General features: G+C 40.8%; 1 protein-coding gene across 7 annotated transcripts in view; it reads right to left on the bottom strand.

Annotated features, from left to right (window-relative positions):
* GRIA1 (glutamate ionotropic receptor AMPA type subunit 1) overlaps nt 1-14,709 on the bottom strand; it is a 187,694-nt gene that overhangs the window by 33,829 nt on the left and 139,156 nt on the right. For all 7 annotated transcript variants that reach the window (XR_010834958.1, XM_013176000.3, XM_067005527.1 and 4 more), the window contains 6 exons: nt 13,325-13,486; nt 11,997-12,164; nt 8,322-8,426; nt 6,108-6,218; nt 4,933-5,139; nt 3,440-3,810 (listed from right to left, as the gene is read on the bottom strand). Coding sequence is in view for 6 of the 7 variants with exons in the window: in XM_013176000.3 (XP_013031454.3) it covers nt 3,440-3,810; nt 4,933-5,139; nt 6,108-6,218; nt 8,322-8,426; nt 11,997-12,164; nt 13,325-13,486 (1,124 nt within the window). In the remaining variant the exon portion in view is untranslated. The remainder of the gene's footprint in view (nt 1-3,439; nt 3,811-4,932; nt 5,140-6,107; nt 6,219-8,321; nt 8,427-11,996; nt 12,165-13,324; nt 13,487-14,709) is intronic.

Below are 14,709 nucleotides of genomic sequence, written 5' to 3'. Positions count from 1 at the left end.
ATGTTGCAGCCTCCAAAGTCACAACACAGACTGCCATCAGCTATGGCTGGGACCTTCCACGACCGGTCGCTGTATGGGCTTTGTCATGCTCATTTAGACTACACTTAGACGTAAAAGCTTCAGAGCTTAAGGGACACCAGTCGACCTCTCCCTCAGAAACTTCACTCTGCAAAAGAGACTATGAGCATATAACCCATAGGTATGCTCTGTCTTGGCTATCCACAGGTCATCAAATTCACAACATATCTTCGAAGTGCTTGGCAGTTTGTGACGAGCATACTTAAAAGGCTAATTAAAGTTCTGGCTAGTAAGTCTGTCCTTAAAAAGGACACAGTTTTCCTTCAAAAGCAAATTTTGGTCTCAGTGAGGGACTGAAGTTCCCCGGGGACTGGTCTGAGACTGAGGAACGCACTTTTACAAGAGCAAGGAGTTGCTGCAAACCTCACCACCTGCTGTGCTGAGCGATGTGTCTTGCGGTTTTGATCTTCCTTTTTTTTTTTTATGACAAATACATAGTGGCATATGCACTTGAAAAAAAATATGCTCTGCAAAAAAAACCTCCAGACAAATTTCCCCTACTCCTTCCCAAAACAAAACTGAAATAAACAAACCAAAACCTCTACAAAAACAAAATACACCCCTGCACTTGCTCCTTTCTGCTGGGGAGAGAATGACAGAACAGATGTATAACAGAAGCTATTTATGTTGATTAATACATTACTGGGGAGATGCTGAGAGATTATAGTGATAAGTTTAGAAGCAACCGTATAGGAAATATATTGGAACAGAGCAGATCTCCACCTGCCCACCATGTCGTTCTACCAAGTACTCATTTCTAAGTGATGTGTCACAGAAATCCTGCACCAGGTTCGTGTGAAAAATACATGTGAAAGATGGAGCGCACTCGGAGCCTTTCTGTACAACAACATCCTACGGAAATTCTCACCCTCCTGCTTCCTCCTTGCTTTCACATTTCACAGAAATATTCCTCTCCACCTGCAACCATCACAAGGAGCAGTACTCAGAGTACAGGGAGTTATAATAATTCCCATACTTCGGTTTTCAAATTCTCTCTTCTTGCAAGTATTTGTAGTCAGAAAGTGCTCTTCTGCTCCATGCTAAAGTATAGATTCCAATGACACTAGAATTTTCGTTATCAAGATGATCAAAACGACATGAAAATAATAATGACACAATCCTTTGCATTTCCAGTTTCAAAGCAAAACAAAACAACACTTTGAAATGGTGATTCAAAGCATGTTGTTTAGCTAGAGCAAATCTTGTTATTTGGATCAAAATCACCGATTTTCCCTGATACTTTTTTATTAAAGATATTTCAGAATTTGCTGTTCCACAAAGCCTCAGCTTTTCACCTATATACTCTCCTCTTTGGAGCTGAAACTGGCTATAGAAAACTCCCCAAAGGAAGACATTTTCTTTGCTAAATAAGAGGAATAATGATGATAAAAACAGCAATGATAAAAACAATGGCAATAGCCTGATCCTAACACATGGGGCTGCGTTACAAGACAGCAATAAAGTTGAAATTCCCTCTGCAGGGAAGACTTTGTGAGTGCTCCTGCTACACTCCTACTAATCAATGATCAGATGATAAAACATAATCATAAAAGCTGTCACTATCAAAATGCCCCGCAAGCCCTTATTTCCCCGCTACCACAAGCTCATTAATATTTGGATAAATTGGCATCCGATGGTCAACAAGCTGGTGCCTGGCCTCCCCCCGCCATCCTGTGGGAGCTGCGCTGAGCTGCACACTGTTATCTCCACTTGCTGACAGTCGTGCCTACTTCTCCTCCCCCGAGTTTTGATGCCATCTCAGCATCTGGGAAATTAACTCCTATCGACTGCATTCACCCGCAACACATCTCTCTGTTCAAATTTCCTTTGGAGAGAAGGAAAACAAAGCAGAAAAAAAAACGGAGGGGGGGAAGAAAACAAAAGGCGTCTTTGCCATCTGCTTTTATCAGAACATCACTTCTGATGTCACCATAGCATGCGAATGCAGAAAATGCATATATTGCCTGTAGATTCATTCTTGTGACTGGCAGTACCTCTGTTTTCAGTCAAACCAGGCTAAAATTTTTCTTAGTCTGAACTGTGACAGGCAACTTTCCTGGCCCGATGAGGTTGCATGTGAACCTCAGGTGTGTGAGCGGTGCAGACATACACTGTGCCTCAGAGCCACGGGAGGAAGAATGACAGCAATCGTTCAGTTTGGTGCTTGACCGTCCCCATGCTCTCCCTCCAATGCCCCAGCAGCCCTCCTGGGAGTGACAGGTACATGCGATCTGCACACAAAGCCACAGCTTGTTATCCCTTGTCCAGTCTCACAAATCCTAAGTACCTCTGCCCCTGATAAAACACAGGAAGTGTCAAAAGTGTTATCCCAGGCTCACCTGTGGTCCTGCCTCATATGAATATACGCATATCACAAGAAAATCCCCATAGCCATCGCAGACATTACTTACTGGGTACACAACCTGGGCAAATAAATAACAAAATGCTTACAACTATTTAGTTCCTATGTTTTTAATTCTTTTTCTTATCTTTTTGCCTCTGTATGAACAAAGCATGAAGGTTATGTGTATAATGGGCTCCTGTAATGGACAAAATCTCTACCATAAAACTTGTGGGAACAGAACTCTCAAAAAGGAAGGAGGTATTTCCAAACCTTATTTACAAACAGATCTCTGTTTTTGTCTGTGTCACAGATTTACACCTTCTGCATTTCATGCATTTTTTCAGCCCCCTTATATTGTGTTATCTTTTCCAAGGAAAATTACCTAAAATAATCTCAACAGTCTTTAATTAATACAGAGAATAAATGACTCCCCACCAGAAACCCTTTTAGGAACCCTTTTAGACTTTGGTCCTATTGAACGTTCAAGCAGCAGAACTATTGACTGCAATGGGAACCAAAAGGAAAACTCTGTACTTCTCTGACCTTTCTAAAGGCCAATAATACTTAAAGCCACACAGTGCGCTCCGTAATGTTTGGCACAGACTTTAAAACCTTTTACTGGGCACCTACTACATTATTTCTCCCTACTTTACTACAATTTTATAGCTTCCCTAAAATGTTAGAATGACCTTTTTCTAATAGCAACACAATAAATGACTGAAAAAAATGGATTGCAAATCGGTGGCTTTAGAAAATTGTGTTTGCATTTTTGTAAATTCCCTCAAGAGAACTCCCCAGCATAAATTTAGAATGGTATTTTTATGGTCCCAAGTTTGAGGTCCCAAGTTCATGGCTGAGAGACCTGTGAACCCTTGGATACTTTCTGAATCACAAACTGATTCTGAAGACTATACTATGCTTCAGGAAAGAAGGTCAAAGAACCTGTTCATTTCCAAAGAATACAGAAAGATTAAATCTCATGAACTAGAAGGAGGTTCACTGAAGAAGATAACCCACCTTGGAGAAATATCACATCCTTGCTGCATGAAAGCTCCCAGGGAGAACCAGAGACTGTTGAATATCCCAAACTCATTCGTCTGATCATTGGCTGGCTGGTCCCTTCCTTCCTCAAATTCCTCTGTGTGCCACTCGTAAGGGCTGAAGCGGCTCACCAAGAAGAGGACAACACTCACTCCAATGTAAGCAAAAACAATGCACATCCATATTTCGTAGGCCAAAGGATCCAGAAAGGAAAACACTCCTGGTTTGGACTTCTGAGGTTTTTTTATCATGATAGAGATACCTAAACTCATAAATGGTTTGGAAAAGTCTATAACTTCTTCTCGAACCAGAGTGATGGTTAGTGGTGCCACAGCCACATCAGCTCTCTGAAAAGAAGAGATAGAGAAGAAGAAAAGATACTTGCATTCTGGTGATAAAATATATCTACTAACTCCAGCTTATTTGCCTTTGATCTCTGTTTAACCCCACTATCTGAGAAGTAATCAGACAAAACCAATTGCAAGAGAAATGTTAAAAAGAAACAGCCCATAATATTGGTGGATTATTTCCATTTTGTCACTACTGACCACCAGCTCTGTTTTGAAATCACAGTGTTTTCTTTTCCAGCCACCTAGCTCTTGTGTGATGTCACAGTCTGATGTAGATGACTTTTGCTAAAAGGGTCTTATCATCCAGACATCAAAAGAGGCAAGGAAAGGCCAATCACCTGAAAAAAGATGCCAGGATGTTTACTTCCATCAGAAACTGTTTTTTGATTGCATAACTGATGCAGGAGAAGAAGAAAAAAGTTCCAGTGACACTGACGTGCACTCTCCACTTATTTTATAATCAGTCTTGAAAATGGAAAGGGAAACGCATTGCAATGGTTGTTGGCACATCCCGTAGAGCTCCTGGCAGGGGACAGATCATCTTTCACTCTGGCATGGTAACACATAGACTTGGGCACTGATGCTCCCTACACCATCAAGGGTAAATTAGACCCCTCTGAAGAATTACTTGAAGCTCCACAGATGGGAACTATTGGAGCGAATCAGATTTAGAAGTGTAGGGTGCAGGGATATATCCGAGCAGATGGAAATGAGTGACTAGACAGAAAATGGTCAAGTCCTACTGTACACCAGTCATATACTGAGTTTTTGAAATCTTATCCTTCCTTTATCCTGCCTTTATCATGCAAATATAAAATATAGTAAAATTTGGAGATTCCACCCATGAGAAAGATTGACCTTTCAATACTTGTTCTTCCAGAAAAAAAAAAAAAAGAAAATCTTCCTGGAACTGTTGAAAGAAAACATTTTGATATGGGCATAAAATATGCTGTCCCACTCTAAATTAAAACATTTTATTTGGACTGATTATTTGCATTATCAGAGCTGCAGTCCTTAACACAGCACAGGCTGACAGAAAGCAGGGCTCCTTTTTACCCTAGGGCTTGAATGTGTTCTCAATACAAGACCTAAAGACAGCGGACAAGGTGGGACACTCACCCCATATACGAGTTCTCCCACCATGCCGTTCCATGTTTTGGTGTCGGGGTCCCGGGCTCCGTACTTCCCGTCTCTGACAATCTCCAGCCTGTAGTGGTAGCCAACATGCTTTGCAATCTCAGCGGCAAGCTCCACACAGTAGCCTTCATACCTCTCGTTGCCTTCAAACTGGTTGGCATTTTTCTTGAGCATCACATATGGGTCTTCCTGGCACAGAGAAAACTAATATTGAGCCACGCTCCACCATTCTAGAGATACATCTCAGGGACTCAGACTAGAGCATGGTGTGCAGCTTCTGGCCCTCTTGCAAAGCCCTAACTTTGTATTCCTGTACCAAAGGGCACAGTCAACACACAGAGGATCCATTTAGCAAGTACGAAGGGTGATTTTTATTCTGGCATTTTCTATTTTTTATGCAGAAACTGTTTGTGAAGCTTCTGCAGTGACAGACCCGAGGGCAACAGAGAAGCTGGGGGGATTTGGGCAACAAATCTTTCATTGTAGTTGCGTAAGGGATATTTAGTGCATTGGAGCTGTGAATTTTTACAGGCATGTCTGCCTATGTGGGCACAGGCAGAAACTAATTTGCCGGACAGGAAAAAGCCCTAAGGATGTTTAACTCAGTTTGTGTATTGTGCCTTCTGTGTAGATTCACAGCAAGCGTTCAACAAACAAGTTAGTAAAATTTCATCTGTTTCTGCAGGGTGAGTGTATACAATGACACACTACATGATACCATACATTATGGGGTACTTATTGTTCCTTCATGATTATAGTGGAGATTTGTTTTTAAAGCTATGATTCAGCCTCTCTGCACAATACAGCTTATCCTTCCAAAAATTACAGCCCACATTCTGTGGGCTAAACACAAAGCACAGGTATAATGTTCCTAATTTACCTATGCTGATGCCTCTACTATCTTGTCACAATCTTTTGTATTTTCTATACTTAAGCATGAGAGCTTTTTAATACCTATTTAATTAGCCACAGCAATTTTCAGATATCTTTATGGACCCGACAGGAAACAGTAAGTGCTGTTATTATTATTGTTATTATTGTTATTGCTATTATAAAAATGATACAGTACAAAGGAAGGCACGCGAGGGGGAAGAGGGAGTCAGCACATCAGGGAGATGAGGGAGAGGGGGAGCTGGGCTAGAAGTCACAGCACTTACTAGGATAGTTGTGACTATGTAAGTCCTGTTCTGGAGACTCGTGGACTCATTGCCGGTTTGAGTATCTATGGCTGCTGGAACTAACTTTTCATCTTCATTCCAATAGCCAATCTGCCAAAGACAAAACCAGGACACCTCATGGGTATCTCTTTGTAATATTAACCAAGATATGTTAACAGGATCATTCAAGCAGGGGCCTTTCTCTCTGCAAGTTCATACCCAGCCAGAGATCTCTTCTCCTCATTCTTGATCTCTTTTGCTGGGAGAACCAGGATTTCCTCTGTCCCACCATGCCTACAGCCTGAGAATAATGTACACGATATGCTACAGTAGCAGGGTGCTTGTAAACACATAAAAATAAATGGCACACAGTAGTAGGGGATTATTACAATTCCCTGCCCTACCCCTACTTCAAGAGGTCACATTTCTCCTGTGTGACCTCTTACTAATTTTCTAATGGTGAATGTGCCTGCTGCCTGTCCAGATATGACAGGGTGACAAAATGCTATCTTGGTGCTGAAAGCCTGTATGAACATAGGACTGTTCCAGTATGAACATCAGTTGAAGAAAAAAAGAAACAACCCTGACCAATGCCAAAATATTTGGGGTTATGAATAAAATGGAACAGTTGTCATAGGAAGAATTTTCATGTTAAACTGTGATTATTAATAACTAGGATTTGGGCTGATCTGTAACTGCCTGCAGGTAAAGCCGAGTACCAACGAGTATGGGAAAATTGTTGTTAAGGTTATCCTCTCTGAGGGCTTGATTTTGTAAGAGGTTTTCCATCACCTCATGTATCTATGAAGTTTCCTGAGCTTTGGTCAAGTGAAAGGAATTTCTTATCCCACTAAACAGGAAAAGGTATGAACACAGGGTATGACCAGGAGCCTGCTGATGGCAGATTAGGGATCATAACTAGGGAGAAGGAGAAAAAATCTACACAGGCTTCTCGTCGCTCTTTGCTGCGCAGAGAAAAGGAAAGGCGTGCGAGGAAAGAGCTTTCAAAGCTCTGCCCTAGGGCAACATAAGTGCAGACATGTATGTTTGTTTTGCACTTTTAACCTGGTGTATCTAAGACACAGTGTGCATCCTGGCAGTCATGTACGTGTCTTCTAAACAAATACTATTTCTGTCACTAAACATACAGCAAAATCAAGACGTTTAACCATTCTATTTCTTCTCCTCTAGACTCCCTCTGGACTGCCAACATTTTTTCTGGAGTTCAGAGCCCCATACTGGACATAATACTACATTTGTCCTCTTATGAATACGAAGTAGAGGAGAAAGATCACTTTGCATGTCTTCAGAATAATTTATTTTATTTCTTAATGTGGAATTTGAAATTTTTTACATGACACTGCTGATTTACTGTGGGAGTCATTGGCTACTCTCAGGTGTAAGCGTGAAGGGGGGGGACTGTAAGTATGGGACTATCGCTATTTGTAGTTTTTCCTAGTTTTAAACAAGTATTGTTTTGGGGGGGTGGAGGGATTCCAGTGCAGAGGGATTACAGTGAATGCTCCATTCCAAATTAGCAGCTCTCCTTTATCCATGGAATACCGCTGTTCTTCAAATAGATAATATGTACAGTGGGACAAAAGTGCTTGAAGTTAGATCATCAAAAGCATCAGTGTTTCAAGAGCTTCATGCCCCTGAAAAAAAGTAAAATTTTTCAGTGCCTGGGATATAGAAAGGGACCAAGATCCCAGAACAGCAGAAATGCCTGCAGAGCAATCAGGACATAGTAGTAAACATCTTGCGACTTTAAGGAGAGCAAAATAAGGTCAAAATAAAGGGTTTCCCTGCACTGGTTAGGGCAGACAGGTTCTGCCTAGCTCTGTCTTGGCTCACTCCGTGGAAAAGAAAACCGGGAGAGTGAAAACAGACAGTCGTGTAGCTGGGCCTGAGCCAATGTGCCCTGCCAATAGCAAGACTGAGTGGGCCAAGCTTTCCTTTCCTGGAAATCCCTGCTCCACAGCTAAGATGCCCTTCTTACTCTTGATAACCCCTTCCATATGTTGTATTTTTCAGTAATACACCATGAATTCTCCCTTGTGCTTGGCTTTCCTCATGCAGAGAGCTAGGAATGCACTCATGGTGACTCCACATGCAAGCTTCACGAGCAGAAATGTCTGTTGAGACCTAACCGCATCATAATTCGAACAGAGGGCTGGTGCCAGACACAGGACCTGAAGTCTCTTTCTCTGTTACCTTTCTGATCCCATCGTGTTTCATCTCAATCACATGGAGGGTGTAGTTGGTCCTGCGTCCCTTCTCGTTAAACTGAACGTTGCCAGACAGTCCTTCAAAACGGACCTTAAAGACATAAATATCAGAGAGCAAATCGGTCAGCATCCCACAGGGTGGGGATGTTTTGTTTCACTGTTTCAGCAGCAGCAAGAAACAAGGGGAGGAAGGATGGACAATGCTGCCACATCCCTCAGATTCCTGCATAAGAGCTAGATCACATGTGTGAGCCCATCACCTTTTGGGATGTGACAGTGAGCTAAATCAGCTCTGAACTCCTTAGGTTTTGTGTTTTTTTGTGTTGTCCAAATCTAACCAGGAATCGGGATATGGGAAAAAACTTGTCAGTCCAAACCAGGAACTGCAGTTGCAGGAAATACGAAACTGTGGACATAGCTCCTAGCTGCTGCTTTTTAATAGAGAGGAGTCTATCAGTTAACAATCAAATGCTGCACCAGCCTAATAAAACCTAACAATCCAGTACTGTAAATGAGATTTGCATAGGAAGCTTTGAATCATAAATCTCTGCTGATGACACTGCCAAGTTGAAGAGCATTGCTCAGGCATCACATCCCACTTCCTTAATTTTTCCTCTCAATGTGGGTATTTCACTTTTTGCAAAAGAGCAGGAATATGGGAAAAGGATTGTGAGTTTGCCTCTCTACAGAGGCCACGTGGAGGAGTACTCACACCACTGGAGTGGGAAGGAAGGGTTTGTTCTCGGCCTTTTCACTTGCTTTGGACAAATCTGTACCCTCTGCAGTTGAAAGCTTACCATATGTAAAATGGGAACAGGTATTTAGCTGCCTTTTTAAGTGCCTTGAGAGCCTCAGAATAAAGATCGATGGTGAAGAAATGAGGATATATCACTATGGAGAAAAGCAGCTGCTAATCTGCTTAAACTGTGTTTGTTTTCCAGCTATTAGCACAAAGGTTTGTCATGAAAATGAACATCTGCCAGTATTTTCTGAAGCTGCTTCAAGTCAAGAGGTATACTTGATGACATTTGGAGAAACATGCTTTTCCCTCCTCACAAGAAACAACATGCCCATAAAAGATAGCTGTGCTGGAAAAGCACCATTGTCTTAAACACTCCCATGCCTGAAGCTCAGGCCACAGTTCATGCTTTGTGATTGGACATGCACTAAAAGGCAGATGTACTAAAGGCAATTCCTTCTATCTGTAGGAATGAAATCTTAATCCTGTGGTATCTGTGTAACACTGAGACAGCAAAAGGGATCTCTTTTCTATCATTTACCATCCTAAGACCCCTATTAGGGCTCCTTTTTAAACTTGTTTTATTGACTAAAACTGTTCTGTCTTTAGCTAGATGTAGCTGTTTGTCATTGATGCAAATATTTCTTCTCTTTTTGTACAGTGAAAATACTATGCCCTCTGAATCATTATAAAATACAGTGAGGAATGATTTCAACAGTTCTAAGTACCAGTAAAATCAGCTGGAGACATTGAGAATGGAAACACATTTGTGTACAAGACATGGGCATGTGGTTCTCTGCTTGGAGAGCTGGAAGAGAAGGATGCTGCTGTGACCTCTGGTCTGCAGGGCTAGGCAGCAGTTAGGGACCACGTACCTGCTTGTTAGACTTGGTTACTAAAAAAATATTATGATAATTTTATCATAATAAATAATCATAATTCATCATAATAAATAATGATAATTTTATATTTTTTAAATAATAAGTACAACTTAGACCTCAGTCTTTTCAAAGTATAACTGAAAACTCTATGTATTGGCTTAAAGTAATATTCCGTGGGCATTTCCTGAAAAAAAAAAATAACTTATTTCCTGTTAATAAAAGCATACCTTTTGCTAAAATGTGTTAGATTTCTGTATTTGAAAATTGCAGAATGTTTCAAATTGCATTTTATTTTTGCTCCTGCCATCCATGACTCCTTCCTACACTAAACAAGAATGAGGCAATTCAAGAGCTTATTCAAGGCATTTGAGTAGAAATAAGTAGAGAAACTTTTTTCTTTTAAAAAGAGCATAGTGTTTTAGGCATTAGAAAATGGAAGGTGAAGAGAAAGAACACTGTGAATATCAGTAAAAATTGCTGTAATTGTGAGTCTTTACAGAAAGGATAACTCAAACCTTCAATCTAATCATAAGTTCTTTCCATTTGCCTCTTTCTATAATGGAGTTATTGCTACAGCATTAAATGCTGGATGATTATTAAATTCATACTTAAAATTTCCCTCGGAGATTCCTTCCTTCACTGTATGTTTCGTAACCTTTTATTTTGACCATCACAACTAAACTGGTCAAACTTTTGGAAAATTATAATTTTTCAAAGGTAAAAAAACAATATTGGCAAATTGCTGTTCACGTTCTTTGCTCAAAATCACCGCAGTTGAAAAATTAAGAGTTTTGAAAGTGATTGAATGAAGAGATGAAGAAACTTCTGAGGAGATTTTCAAGCACACACACAAAATTGTGTTTTCTAGCCAAGACTAATTTTGATATCCTATTCTCATAAATTCAATAAAGGAAAATGCTTGAGAGCCCATTGCTCATCAGACGTCTTCCAAGTATTTCATGTTTATTAGGTAACCGATCTCCCTAATGCATCAAGGAGGCTGATTTTATTATAAGAATTTGGAGAAGCTATGACAATGATTTGCCCAAGGTCATACAGAAAGTCAATGACAGGCTTGGGAATAAATCAAATACTAGCAGTCAAATCAAATAGAAGATTTGGTTTTAGAGGAATTTTTGTTTACCAGTAAGCCAAAACTAAATCAAAACAAAATATTTGGGAAAATGTATATATGATGCAAATTAACCAAATTAATTTTGTTCTTCTTGCTTTCTTCACGGTTAAGGAAAGAAGATCGGATAAGCTATATTTGGATAACACTGAGCTAGCAGTATTTGCATGGAATCCATCTATTTTTGACACAAATGTAGCACAGACTATGAGTAAGAAAGTAGAGAATGTGTCTGAAAAAAAAATTGCTAGAAACAAAGGTTAGTTTTGAAATTTAATGAAATTTTGAACTGTTCTACCTTTCTAAGTTTTTGATCTTGATCTAAGTTTTTTGATCTTTCTAATCTTTGAGAAGATTTTATTATTTTTTTTCTCTTGCACTAAGTTTAATATTGTTTTTTTTTTTTTAATTCAAATATCTAAGTATTTATGCAGGATGAAAAAGCAAGATTTTCAGATTATTAAGGAATAAACTTTCTTAATGTCTGTTATTAAGACTTTTACCAACTGCCACAGTATGAACCAAGCTATAATCTGGGCTGTAAGAACATTTTGAAGTCAGCCAATACATAAGGCAAAATTCACAATCTCGAACTAAAGCAGAGTTCACAGAGAGTTGAAGAAGCTTCAGGAAATGTGGCCTGTGCTGGTCCCTCTTTTGTGAAGCGGGAGATAAAAATAGGGCCCATGACCTGATGGGATAATATTTTGGCTTTTCCATCCCAGAACATCAGAAAAATCACTTTGATGGGCTCACCCCTGAACTGTTTGGAGACCTGGATCTTATGTGGAAGGATCAGTTTCCCAGCCTAAGCAAGCTGTTTGAGCACTTCTGTTACGTGCCCATCTTCCCCCATCCATAGGCTACTATGACTGTCCCCATGGCACATGCATCAGTTGGGTTGCAAACCTGCTGCAGTGCTCTCTGGATGTCGATGCCCTGTCCCCAGGGCACGGCGGGATTGGCAAGGCAGTCCCCGGCATTGCCGCGACGGGAGATGTCGATCCGCTGCCTCCGCAGGTTCTGAAATGCCTCAGCCATCACCCGGACGCCGTCATACGTAAGGGCTGATGTGTACTAGAAAGAGAAAGAGTTGCACATTGCCAATCAGGCTTAGTTGACCTCAGGCGTGTTACAGTGGTTTGGCAGCTTTTCAGATTATTTGCTCTGTTTTCACCCTCTCATCTCTGGAGTTCAGCAGCCTGTTGCACCCTGTAATCACTGCTGTCTTGGTGACTTGCGAAAGTTGATGCCTTCCCTCCTAGAGGACAGGAAAGTTAAGCAGAAGCTCCTAATTTACCTTTTGCTCTTCTAGCCCAGTTGCTTTCAGATTGCTCTCCCTGAAGAGGACTCTGCCTTAAAAGCCATTCACCTGTTACCCAAGTCTTTCTGTTTAATTAGAATCATTGACATGAACTTTTAAGGAATACATTATACAGTGTGAATGTGAGACTATCAGATCTGCTAAACCAAGTAACAAGTCACTCCTCCTGGTCATGGACGGAGGCCAAAAAACTCCAGTGTGCAAAAAGTCTGCAAAGAATGAGTTTATTCAAGCAGAAACTTGTACAGAAACAAGTAAAACTCTGGTATGAACAGAAACCATTGAAGTTAATTCGTTTTCATGTGATCACCTACTGATTTATTTGTTTTCAGCTTTCTTAAAATATTTCCAAAGTTGACATTTCTATTGTGGAGTGTTTGCCACAAGTGTATTTGTTTCCAAATGTCAGATAGAAAAAAAAAAAAAAAAGAAACAAACAAAAACACAACTCCTCCCCGCCCCTTGACAGCTTCAGAGTCTTCTGGTCTGTATTAGGAATTAAAATTTATTTGCCCTCTATCGTACACTCTGATTTGAAATGTTCAGAAACAACATCTGGAAGGGCTTTATTATCACTGGATATTTAGCAAGTGGTTAAGTCAGTGCTTAAGGAGTTAATAAGGATTTTTTTTTTCCATCCTGAATATTATGAGATGTTTAGTCCTCAGCTTTAAGAAAGGTAAAAGCGAAAAGACTGAGTGAACACACTAACTTGTGCACTGAGCAGGCAGCAGGTACTGCCTAGTAACATTCAGACAATGCTGAGGCACCTAGAACAGATAATGTTCACAATTATATTAACTGACAGGTGTTCAGAGTGAGATTAAAGAGCTCAGTGTGATCATGAAGAAGTGAGAGTAACTTGATCTGGGCCAGAAGGACCCTAGCTTAAATGGTTTTCTTTATTACTTGCCTTTGGTCTCTTCCAGTCCACACGAGGGTGCTCCCTGGCATCATTATTCCTCCACTGCTGCATGATCCTGGCAGGAACAGCATCCGTGTAATTCACCAACTGGAATCCAGTTACATTGGCTCCACTCTCCCTGAATTTTGTCAGATCAATATCCATAAATCCCTGGTACAGGAGAGAAACAGGAGACACTCATCAGACGAACACATCTCTGGGCGGCTAACATGAAGTCTGTCTACTTATGAATTTGTCAGCCAGCATCGGAAAAACCTCTTCCCTCTGCAAAGTAAGGCCCAGTTCTAAGAGAGGTTCCACTCCCTGACCACAGGGTGAACTTACCTTTCACATGGGCAACAGAGAGGCCCTGAGCTGGGGATATCCTGCAGCTTCCATCCAGGGAGACAAATAGTCATATCAATACCAGGTCATTTGCAAGAATGCTAGCAAAATAATAGAAAAATGTATTCCAAATAATGCTAGGATGAAAATAAAAAATTCTTGGCATTTTTGGGAAAGAATTATTCACCCAGCCCTAACATTTAAGCACTGTCACCACTAGAGAGGCTACTTCTTGCCAAGTCACAGTTTGTAGGGAAAAACAAATCCTGGTCAATGAACTTTCAAGAAGTGAGTGGTCAGCTAGCCTGCCAAAGGATTTATCTGTTAGAAAAGACAGGTTGTAGAATTTACTACTCTGGGAGAAGAAAAAGGCTTTTTTTTTTTTTTCTTTTTTTCTTTCAGATTAATGAAATATATTTATTTGGTTTTCTTATTGTTCTCCCCTACCTCTTGCCCACTGGAAGTGATGAAAACAAATGTGCAAATACACGCGCTTTGGGGTGGCATTATTGAATTAGTCATTCCCACTGAGACAGAGGCAAAAAAACAATTAGAGAGACACTGCAAGCAGTAAGGAGAAAAGGACATTTTGTGGCCTCCCAGCTTTGATCCCATCTCTTCAGCACTGCTGGTATTCAAAACTATTTGTTGTGCTCCTTTGCCCAAAGCAGGTGCTTGACTAGAGGCTCGGTCCTCTGGCTTGGGCTGCTGTGTGCGGGAGAGGTGGAGTCCGGTGCTTTTTCTTTTGAAATACAGGCACAGGAGATGCAGTCAATTATTTTCCCTGGTACCATTAACAACCACAATGTATGCAGGAAAATGAATGAGGGAATCATGCACAATGTAATCATTTGGCCAATAAAGAGTTTGTTCAGGCTCTGCCTTCCCCCTCCATCGCCTGCTGCTGGTGCATGTTCTCCTTTCAACCTACCACCGAGCTCCTCTCCCCATTTGCTCTCAAATATATGATGATGGTGTGAGTTAAAAAAGCCAGGGCACATCACTCCCACAAGACCCTGGTCAGGTTCCCAAAATGGTGCTCCCTGTGC

Source organism: Anser cygnoides, chromosome 14 (assembly GCF_040182565.1).
Source record: "Anser cygnoides isolate HZ-2024a breed goose chromosome 14, Taihu_goose_T2T_genome, whole genome shotgun sequence".
NCBI classification, from domain to species: domain Eukaryota; kingdom Metazoa; phylum Chordata; class Aves; order Anseriformes; family Anatidae; genus Anser; species Anser cygnoides.
This window is presented reverse-complemented; position numbering and strand designations above follow the sequence as displayed.